We start from the raw sequence: 11,323 nt of genomic DNA, 5'->3' as shown, positions 1-11,323 counted from the left end.
TGCAGAGTTAGTTGTTTCTGAAATGGGGGGCTGCGGGGAGCAGGAAGAATCCTGACGCCGGGGTCCGAAGGCCCCGAGCTGGATCTCCGTTTGCTCGGGAGCATCCTTGACGGGTGTTCATGGGGGTAGGGGGTGTGGGGTGGGACAACAGGCCAAAGGCGCCTTCCCCGGCGCTCCTGGGAGCAGCCTTGCCTTGGGGTTAGTTTCCCAGGCTGAGTTACACAGCGCCCCCCAAACACGCCCGGCTTGCTCCCCAGGCCGATGATGGTGATGTTGGGGTGTGTGTGTGTGTGGCAGCTGGCCTGTCTCGTGGGGAGACGGGTGCCCTCCCGTGCTCGCAGCCCTCGCACTTCGTACCCCGAAAAGTGTCAGAGGGGGTGCTGGTGGTGGGGGGCGTGGGGAAGGCGGAGCCTGCGCGGCCCGGGCCCGGCTCCTGCTCGCCTGCGGGGAGGAAGAGGAAGGGGAAGGGGAAGGGGAAGGGCGGACTCCTCGCGGAGCCTGCTGCCGCTGCCATTGGGCGTCGGGCCCGTCAGTCGCCTGCCGGGCCGGGGCTGCGGAGGAAGCCGGAGCCGGGGCTCCAGCCGGGGAGGAGGGCGGCGGGCAGGGTGGGAGGAGGAGGCCGAGCCGAGCCGAGCCGGGCCGGGCCGGGCCGGCGGGGCTGCGTCGCAGGGCGGGGCTGGCCGTCTGCCGGGGCTCCCCCACCACCCACCGCCCACCGCCCAGCACCCACTCGGGCCTCTCCTCTCCTCTCCGCCTCGACCAGGGTGTCCTGGAGCACCGCGCGGCCTCTGCAGGGAAGCGCGCCCTCCCCCTCCGCGCAGAATGGAAGCCATCGCCAAGTACGACTTCAAGGCCACCGCCGACGACGAGCTGAGCTTCAAGAGGGGCGACATCCTCAAGGTAAGGGGCGCGAGGCCCGGCGGGGGTGGGCGGGGGGTGGGGTGATGCCCGGCGGCCCCCCAGCTCTCCCCGCACGCACGGCACAAAGGAGCTGCCGCGCTCCCCCCCTGGGTTGGCTAGTCACCGCTCTGGCTCCGGGGGGATCCCGAGGACGGCGGACTCCGCCGCCTCCACCCCAGCCCTGGGGATGCTGGAAGCGGGGTGCGCCGCCTCCTCCTCGCCTGTCTTTGTGTGCTGTGGAGGCTGCGGGTGTTTCTGTTCGCCTGTTGATTCTTGCGATGCAAGTCCACGGCACAGGGGGGTAGGGGGTGGGGGGAGTGGGAAGGGTCAGAATAGATGGATGGGCGGAAAATGCATGGATTGTTGTTGTGTTTTTTTTTTTTTTTTCCCGTTAAGACCCCTCTCTGAGCCTCTGTAAGTTGCTGTATTCCCGAGATTTTGTTTTTGTTTTTGTTTTTGCATTCGGGACTGATCCCAGGATCCACTCGCTGGGAAGCTGTCGCTCCTCTTCCCAGGTCCCTTCTGAGACCTTCGGGAGCCTCAGCTGTGTCTCCCAAGTGTGGATGCCCCACGAAGGGTCCCTCCTGCTGCTGGTTGTAGGTGTCGCTGCCATTTCTCTGGGGAGCTTGAGTTTTGAGAGATCTGGCGTGGAAGTCTTCCCTGTGTTAAGGAAGCCTGCACCCGACTTGAAAGAAAATGGGTCTCCTGGTGGCCTGAGCTTCCCCTTCCCACCTAAGCCCCGGTTCTAGACTCTTTATTTGTTCAGTTGACAGGCAGTGGATGCCTGTGGGAGTGGGATTGACTTTCCCAGGGTGGGTGTCACCCAGACATCAGCCCTAACCGAGGGAAACCTGCAGGGTAAGTGGGTGCACGAGCTTGCTCCAAGTTCTGGCATTTCTCCCCCAAAACCTTAGTGTGATACTGGGAATCAGGGCCGAAGTTAGTAGGATTTGGTGGTGATGTGGACGTCCAGCCTCGATCCTGGAGGGCTGCAGTTTTGCTCCTGTGGCCCATGTGGAGCAGTTCTTCTTCTGTGTATGTGGGGGGATTACCTGTGCAGCAGCTAGAAATGTGGGTGGTGCTGTTTGTTTTAGAGCCTGCAGGAACAAGCAGACGTGCGTGTTCTTTGCAGAGCTGTTTTAGGATAGGGTGTGTGCGTACACACACATACATGCATGTTCTGGAAGGCCCCCACTTGTCAGAAAGCTGGCTGACAGGCTTAGGTTGGAGCGGGCACATTTCTGTTCTCTCTGTGAGTGAAAATTCAGCGCCCAGAGCCTTCCTCACAGCTCTGTGTCTCTGTCACCGCCCCAAGCTGATGCTAGCGGGTGTAACTTGAAACCTTCCCTATGCCGATGGCTTAAGGAGGCTCCGCTGCTCCTATTTGACCCCAGTCGCCTTTCTTTCTCATTAACTTAGATTTCACCCCATACATTTATCCTGGAAACTTGACAGGGGAGCTGCCTGTTTGGTTCATCTGCTTGTTTATCTATCTATACATCTATTTATGTTTATAACATGCTAGCAACAAAATAAAACCAAACCAGGGATTTTTTTTTTTTTTTTTTTTGGTTTTTGGGCCACACCCGTTTGACGCTCAGGGGTTACTCCTGGCTATGTGCTCAGAAATCGCCCCTGGCTTGGGGGGACCATATGGGACGCCGGGGGATCGAACCGCGGTCCTTCCTTGGCTAGCGCTTGCAAGGCAGGCACCTTACCTCCAGCGCCACCTACCCGGCCCCAAACCAGGGATTTTCTTTTGAATGTTTCTTTGAGAACTTAGTACCTGTTGTCACTCAAGTTTATCTGGGACCTGGGTTCGACTTTTTGTCCATCTACTTGAGATGTTAACTGGTGATATGTGTTAACTAGGCTGCTGGGTTTGCCCTCCTAGATAGGCACTTCCACGAGTGCTGTGGGGAGAAGGCCAGGCGGAGTGCCCGCAGCATTTGCTTTGTGATTTCTGAAAAGAGAAAAACCCACGTGTTTGGTGGCACCGAGACTAGCGGTGACGTCATGGGGCCATCCCTGCCTTTGAATGCAGGCCTTCACTGCAGGTCTAAGCTGTGACTTCCCTCCAGAAAGGAGCACACATAGCCTATGGAGGTCACCCTCTGTCTTCATTTTGGGCTGGAGAGGGACCCTGGGCATGTGTGTCTTCATTGCTGTTGTTAAAAACAACCAGGCTTTCCTCAGGATTCTTTATCTGGGAGGCTTTGATTTGGTGTGATCACTCCAGACTCTTCCTTTGAGCCAGAACCTGTGGAAGGGAACAGGTGAAAGTGGCAGTTTAATAAAGTGTTCCTTCTTGCCGTTTGTTTTTGGGCCACACCTGGCAGTGCTCAGGGGTTACTCCTGGGTCTGCACTCAGAAATCACTCCATATGGGACCATATGGGATTTTGGGGATCAAACCATGGTCTGTCTCCAGTCGGCCACATGCCCTACCACAGTTCTATTGCTCCAGCCCCTTCTTGTTTCTTTGTTGTGTTTGGTTGGCTTTTATTTTGAGGCGACATTTGGAGGTTCTCAGGGCTTATTCCAGGTTCTGTGCTCCAGATCATTCCTGGCAGGCTTGGGGATCTGTTGGAGTGCTGGGAATAGAAGCTGGGTTGGCTGTGTGCAAGGCAAATGCTTTCCCTGCTATACTGTCTCTTCGGACCTCGCCTTTGTTTTTTCTTGGTAAAGGGCGTTCTAGCTGTGTTGTAGAGTACTTGATTTGGAGATCAAGTGGTGGGACTGAAGAACTGCTTCTCTTCCTTTCCCACCTCCAGCTCCCCTATCCCTCCCCTCTCTGCACCCCCACTTCTCTTCTCATGGCACACGGAAAAGTGATGCAAAGCAAACTATTTCACTACAGGCCAGAAATAGCCCCAAATCCTTCTTCGTCTCTCTCTGCCTTTGTTCTTTCTTAAGCAACCGGTACCAGAGACAACCAGACTGACTGCAGACCCTGACCCCTGACTGTTTCTACTGGGGAGGGGTTGGGGAGGAGGGCTTCAGGGCTAGAAATGGAAGGGGTCGTTCTGCTCTTATGGGCTCAGATCTAGTGTGACAGAAGGGAGCCTCAGTTTCTCCACTTCCGGCAAGGCAGGCCTAGGGTTGGTTTCATGGACAGATTCAGCCCAGTGATGTGCCCTGGGCTCAGGGACTGGCGACCATATGTGGCCCCTGGAAGACTCAAGGTGGCATTGAGGTACCCGCTCTGACGGGCACAGGCCTCTTTTCTCTCAGTTCTCTGGTGGTTGCATGGAGAGGTGCCAAGTTCATACTTGGGCTCAAGGGTCCCTGGTGTCTGTGCTCTGACCCCGTTTCCCATGGAGTAGGTGCTCCAGATGTCTGGGCAGTGCACTTGTCGCACCTAGCAGGGATGCTAAAGGCTGACCTGGACTGCAGGTGCCCAGGACTGGCTGCCTGGTGGGGTGGAGCCAGAGAGGGAAGCGCAGGGTCTGAGGGGGTGGCCTAAGAACTGCTCAGTTCAAAGTGGCCTTCTTTCCCCAGCGGGAGAGCCCCGTACCTGCCTGGCCCCATAGCTGTGTGAGGCCCTGGGTTTAATCCCTGGTGCAACAGAAAATGAGAACGGATTTCTGCCTGTTTTCTGGGGGGCTTTCTTGAGGTTGTTTTTTCCCAGTACTTGATTATTAAGACTTATTTTCGTTGTTGTTGTTTTTTGGCCACACCCTTGGCTATGTGTTCAGAAATCGCTCCTGGTTTGGGGGACCATATGGGACGCCAGGGGAGCGAACCGTGGTCCATCCTAGGTTAGCGCATGCACAGCAGATGCCCTACCACTGCTTGCGCCACCTCTCCCGCCTCTATTAAGACTTTTTTCAATGCTATTTTTTTTTTTTTTTTTGGTTTTTGGGCCACACCCGTTTGACGCTCAGGGGTTACTCCTGGCTATGTGCTCAGAAATCGCCCCTGGCTTGGGGGGACCATATGGGACGCCGGGGGATCGAACTGCGGTCCGTTCCTTGGCTAGCGCTTGTAAGGCAGACACCTTACCTCTAGCGCCACCTACCCGGCCCCTCAATGCTATTTTTTGACCCTTATGTGTGCTCACAAAACAAGTGCTTTCCTTTTAGTGCTGGTTTGGTTCTTGGTCATCCATGGTTGTACTTGCAGGACCTGTATACTTAAGGGATGGAACCCAGGACTCCTGCTCCACCCATTGACCAATATCCCTTGTACCCCTGAACCTTTTTTTTTTTTTTTTTGGGTCACACCCGGCAGTGCTCTGGGGTTACTCCTGTCTCTGTGCTCAGAAATCGCTCCTGGCGGGCTCGGGGGATGCCTCCTGCATCTAAGGCAAATGCCCTATCGCTGTGTTATCTCTCTGCCCCCCAATCTTTTTTTTATCTTTTGGGGTTTGGGGGGTCACACTGGTGGTGCTTAGGAGTGACCTTTGGCAACTCCTTGGGGAACTAAAGTGCTGGGAATTGAACTGGGGTGGGGGGGTCTGCTGTACGCAAAGCAAGTGCCTAACCCTGTGCTATCCCAGCCTTTTAAAGTCCAATTAGTATCTCTGTGGAAGCGTTCCACAGTCTTGCTGCCCACACCCAGAATGTTGCATTTAATCTTTCAAGAATGCCTGAATTCTCTCGCACAGCAAAATAATTCATTTGCTTTCATTTTATCCCCCTACCCCTGTCCATGAAATGGATGATTTCCAAATAGGTGCCAAGATGGAATGTTCAGTTCCTTTCCGAGGCTCCTCCTGGGGTTGGCCAAAGACCAGTCCTCTGGGGAGAGCATTGAGTTGGGGAATCAGTGATCTTCCTCCGAGGGCTTTTCAAGGCTCACTTCTGAGCCTGTGTTCCAGGTCCCTTGAGGGCCTGTCACAGGGCTGTGCCTCTTCTGTGTGTGGCGGTTACTGGTTCTTTCTGGTCTCAACATCAGCCCCACACTGTGGGCACAGAGACGGGCATAGAGGTGTTGGCATGGGGCTGGGGGACTAGCCTTGGTCTCAGGCCTGGCTTCAGCATTCCTGCTCCTCCTTAGAGCTTGAAGGTCCCTCAGAGCTGTCAGTGGGGACTGGCCAGGCACCCTGGGTATCACTGCCTCGATGCACATACAGTCTTGTGTTGATGTATGGCAGTTGAACCTCAACACGCCCCTTGGACACAGACACGACCCCCCACCTCCATTATGCTGGGTATAAAAGGAAAAACTTAGACTGTTGGGAGGGCTAGGATAGTGATCAGAGCAGTGCCTGCTAGTCTGTGGGGTGGGGGGAAGGCAGAGATAAATAAAGCATGAGAGATGCTGCCTGCTTTGTATCTATTCCTTCCTCTTTCTTCTTTGAGCCCAGCCCAACCCCCTTCAAAACCCCCGTGCTCAGACTCCAGGAGCAATAAAAAGATACTTGATTTCTCTCCCTCTCTGTCTCTTCTGGCAGGCGGTCACTACAGTCTGTGTCACTGCCTAAGATGGCTGAGCACAGTGGGCTTAGAATCCAGTGTGGTCAGTTTGCCTGTGAGATAGGCCAGTCGGACCCCTCCCACAGCTGCCTGGTCCAGTTAGTTCTTCACTGAGAATGCAGAGCAGAGTCTCAAACAAGATTTTCTTCGGGGGGAAAAGAAAACTTTTATTTTGGTGGTTACCTAGTGGTACTCAGGGCATACTCCTGACACTGATCTCAGGAATCACTCCTGGTGGGGCTCAGGGCGACCCTTTGGGTTGCCAGGGATCAAATCCAGGTTGACTGTGTACAAGGCAAGCATCCTCCCTGCTGTACTGTGGTTCCAGCCCAAAAGGTTTCTTTTTTTTTTTTTTGATTTTTGGGCCACACCCGGTAATGCTCAGGGGTTACTCCTGGCTATGTGCTCAGAAGTTGCTCCTGGCTTGGGGGACCATATGGGACACCGGGGGATCGAACCTCGGTCCATCCAAGGCTAGCGCAGGCAAGACAGGCACCTTACCTTTAGCGCCACCGCCCGGCAAGGTTTCTTTTTTTATTATTATTTATTTATTTTTAAATTAAGACCCTGATTTACCGAGTTATTTATAGTTGAGTTTTCAGCCCTATGACCTGTGTCAGCTTTCTCCCTCCAGTGTCTTTCCACTTCCCTGCCCCCTAAATCATAAAAAAAAAAAAAAAAAGACCCAAGTGCTAGACCGTGGGCTAGGCAGCGGAGCACTTGACTCGCGTGTTGGGGCCCTGGGTTTGCCACAGAACAACCAACCTGGGTCAGGGCTGGGCTGTGGCCTCTGTGGAGTCGTTTTTGCTCCCCAGTGTGGGGCCCTGTGTGGTGCTCTGAGCACTTCCGGGGCCAGTCCCCTCGCCCCCAGTGCGGGACCACACTGGGAGTGCGCCCTATCAAGTAGTGTAAAAGCACTAGTGAATGTGTGTGTTTAAATCTTATTTTTGTCATTGGTTTACAATAGGGATTCATGCAGACAATATTCTGCCCCCCTTCAGCTTTTCTCTACTGTTTTCTGGCGCCCCTCCCTCTAATCCTCCTCTATACCCCCACCTCTTATGGTAAACTCAGTTCTGTAGGTAGTTCACAGATTCTGTTAGTTACTCCCTTATGCTGCTTTGTAGGGAGCGGTTTTTTTTGTAGTTGTTGATCCCCCCCCCCTTCTGCTTGGTGACTGCACCACACACACACACACACACACACACACACACACACACACACACACACACACGCCCGGTCTTTTTGTAGTTGTTGATCCCCCCCCTTCTGCTTGGTGACTGCACCACACACACACACACACACACACACACACACACACACACACACACACCCGTTGAGGTGCTGGGTTTGAACTTGGCCTGGCTACTTGGTGACTGCACCACACACACACACACACACACACCCGTTGAGGTGCTGGGTTTGAACTTGGCCTGGCTACTTGGTGACTGCACCACACACACACACACACACACACACACACACACACACACACACACACACACACACACACACACACACCCATTGAGGTGCTGGGTTTGAACTTGGCCTGGCTACTTGCAAACCTGTCCTTCGGCTGCCAAGCCTGCTGTCCCCCATTTGCTTTGGCGGATTCTTGAGTGTTCCATATGTGCTGACTTCTTTCTTCCCCGTCAGCCTCGCCCTGTTGTTTGTCCCAAGGCACCATACCACCCTGCGGTCGGTCACACAGGCTGCTTGATGAGCTGCTGACAACCAGGATTCAAATCCAGGCCAGTTCACCTCAGATTATGTGTTCCTTTTTTTTTTTTTTTTGGTTTTTGGGCCACACCCTGTGACACTCAGGGGTTACTCCTGGCTATGCGCTCAGAAGTTGCTCCTGGCTTCTTGGGGGACCATATGGGACGCCGGGGGATCGAACCGCGGTCCGTCCTAGGCTAGCGAAGGCAAGGCAGGCACCTTACCTCCAGCGCCACCGCCCGGCCCCTCTTTTCTTTTTTTCATCACCAGGCCTTTTCCTGCTTCACTGAGGTCGAGCTAGAGTTTGCCTTATATATTTATTTTGAGGTCATATCTGGTAATGCTCAGGGATTACTCCTGGCTCTATACTCAGAATTATTTCTGGCCAGCTCTGAGGACCTTATGGGATACCTGGGATTGAACCTAGATCAGTGTTTGCAAGGCAAGAGCCTTCCTCCCTGTACTATTGCTTTGTGTTGTGTTTTACGGGGGGGGGGGGGGGTGTGTGTGTGTGTGTGAGAGAGAGAGAGAGAGAGAGAGAGAAGAGAAGAGAGGAGAGGACTGGGGAGGGGTGGGGAGGGGAGAGGAGTGGAGAGGAGAGAGAGAGAGATCTTTTTTTTTTTGTTTTGTTTTTTTTGTTTTTTTTTTTTTGTTTTTGGGCCACACCCGTTTGACGCTCAGGGGTTACTCCTGGCTATGTGCTCAGAAATCGCCCCTGGCTTGGGTGGACCATATGGGACACCGGGGGATCGAACCGCTGTCTGTTCCTTGGCTAGCGCTTGTAAGGCGCTTACGTCTAGCGCCACCTTCCCGGCCCCAGAGAGAGATCTTAACAACTGTGCTATCAGCCTAGCCTACCCCTCTGTCTGTAAATAGTGAGATGGAGACTTCAGTGGTCCTGACAGGTCTCCAACAGGTGTGGTCCTCCAGAAGACTAGGCTTTCTAACTCCTTTTTCACTCTAGCCTGGTGTCAGTGTAACCGGCTAGGAAAAACAATAGAACAGTAAGATTCTTTCTGGATAAGGAGCTTTTATCTTCAGTTCTTGCCCTGATTGACAATCCTGGTAGTTCCAGGGGTTGCTGGAAGCTTTTTAGGAGGTGCTGAGTTCATTGCTCGGGGGACAAGGTAGTACCAGGGGTAGAACCCATTCTGCATATGAAGTACTTGCTGAGTCCATCAAACCCTCAGGCCTGTTCTGTCTGATCTTTAAAGCCCTCTTCTGGCTCTTGTTTGGTCTTTCAATGACTGAGGTTAAAACTGCCTGTGAGGGTTCAGAGGAGCATTTGCCTTGCATGTGGCCAACCCCAGGAATGGTGGTGGTTCGATTCCTGGCATCCCAAATGGTCCCCCAAGCCTGCCAGGGACAGTTTCTGAGCACAGAGCCAGGAGTAACCCATGAGCACCACCAGGTGTGACCCCTCCCCCCAAAAAAAACGGAAAAAAAAGGTAAAACTGTCTGTGAGGAGCTAGGAGGGCTTTTGCCTTCCCCGCAGTCCATCCCAGTTTGGTCTCCATTGGTTCCCAGCATCCCATAGGGTCTCCTGAGCCCCTCTAGGAGTGATTTCTGAGTGAAGAGCCAGAAGTAAGCCCTGAGCACCCAAACAAGAGCAATTCAACCATTCTCTGCAGTAGGAGTAATGTGGATGGGTCACGGGTCACTCACTCTGTCTTAGTTTCTGTCCTTTTTGGAGACCCTGGTTGACCTGATAATCAGTGTCTTGGATGGGGACCTCCTCGCAGTATGTGCTGAGTAGGGAGTCCCAGAAAGTAGAAGTCCCTTGGGCTGCATCGCGGTCTGCTGAGGTTATTCAGGGCCACCCAAGGCCACAGCCTGAGACAGGGAAGCCAACCCAGCTGGACCAGAGCCCCGCGAAGGCATGTGACTTCTCTGTCTGAGGGCTCACTCCTGGCTCTGCTCTTGGGGTTCAATGTTGGGTCTGTTTTCTGGGCTCACTCCTAATGATGCTGGCGGGGGACCATCTAGAGTGTTTGGAATTGAACTGGGGCCTGCCATCTGCAAGACATGTGTCTAACCCTGTATTTGCCCTCTGACCCTGTTTTATACACTTGGGAAAAGGAACAATCTCAAATCAGTGTCTTCACCTCAAGAATCTAAAAAACGAAGAGCACAGTAAGTCTTAAGAAGCCAAAAATGAAACAGGAAATTTAATAGTTACAGTCAATAAAATGGTAAAAAGGAAAATCAGTGAAACCAAAATATTTGAAAGGGCAGTTAAATAGATAAGCTTCTAACAAGACTGAGAAACGTAAAATGAGAAAGAAGACAAGATATCAATTTTAGAAATGAAATTAAAGATCTCAGTACAGGGGATGGAGAAAAAGGAACAGCGATTAGGAGCCAGGAATAAGTCCTGAGTACTGCTGGCCCAGAATTACCCCTAAAGTAAAAAACAAAAAACAACTTACCACATCCCCCAGCCCCCAGTCAAGTATCCTGAAGGGTCACAAGGGGAGACAGACACTCGGACAAAATGAACCAATCCCTGGAAAACCACACATGCCCCAAAAGTATCATGCTATGTGGCTAATGTAAGGAGCCTTGGACCCTTTTAATTTTTTTCCCTCCAGCCATACCATGCGATGCTCAAGATTTACTCTTGGCTACATTAAAGAATCACTCCTGGTGGGCTCAGGGGATGTCAGGAATTGCGCCCATGCCACTTCATTATCTCTCCAGCCCTTTTTGAAGGTTTCCTTTCATGTTTCTGACTGGGTTTGAAAACTAGCACCATGGGCCCGGAGAGATAGCACAGAGGCGTTTGCCTTGCAAGCAGCCGATCCAGGACCAAAGGTGGTTGGTTCGAATCCCGGTGTCCCATATGGTCCCCCGTGCCTGCCAGGAGCTATTTCTGAGCAGACAGCCAGGAGTAACCCCTGAGCACTGCCGGGTGTGGCCCAAAAACCAAAAAAAAAAAAAAAAAAAAAAAAGAAAACTAGCACCACATACCGTCTCCTGGGCCCTACTAAAAGTGAGCCCTGGGCCCGGAGAGATAGCACAGCAGCGTTTGCCTTGCAAGCAGCCAATCCAGGACCAAAGGTGGTTGGTTCGAATCCTGGTGTCCCGTTTGGTGTCCCCCCCCCCCCCCCCCCCGCCTGCCAGGAGCCATTTCTGAGCAGACAGCCAGGAATAATCCCTGAGCACCGCCAGGTGTGACCCAAAAACCAAAAAAAAAAAAAAAGTGAGCCCTGAGCCAGCTCAGTGTGGGGACCCCCCCCCCAAATCATTAAATAAAAAGAATCAAATAAAATATTAAAACTAGGA

The 11,323-nt window shown here is 53.0% G+C and overlaps 1 protein-coding gene across 2 annotated transcripts in view; it reads left to right on the top strand.

Moving 5' to 3' along the window:
- Positions 1-765: 765 nt before the first annotated feature.
- The window catches only part of GRB2 (growth factor receptor bound protein 2), a 225,193-nt gene continuing 214,635 nt past the window's right edge, over positions 766-11,323 (top strand). For both annotated transcript variants that reach the window (XM_049769828.1, XM_049769819.1), the window contains exon 1: positions 766-900. In XM_049769828.1, the coding sequence (XP_049625785.1) occupies positions 823-900 (78 nt within the window). In that variant the 5' untranslated portion in view covers positions 766-822. The remainder of the gene's footprint in view (positions 901-11,323) is intronic.

Source organism: Suncus etruscus, chromosome 1 (genome assembly GCF_024139225.1).
Source record: "Suncus etruscus isolate mSunEtr1 chromosome 1, mSunEtr1.pri.cur, whole genome shotgun sequence".
In the NCBI taxonomy this organism is placed as follows: Eukaryota; Metazoa; Chordata; class Mammalia; order Eulipotyphla; family Soricidae; genus Suncus; species Suncus etruscus.
The sequence above is the reverse complement of the archived record's forward strand: the minus strand, read 5'-3'. Positions and strand labels throughout refer to the sequence as shown.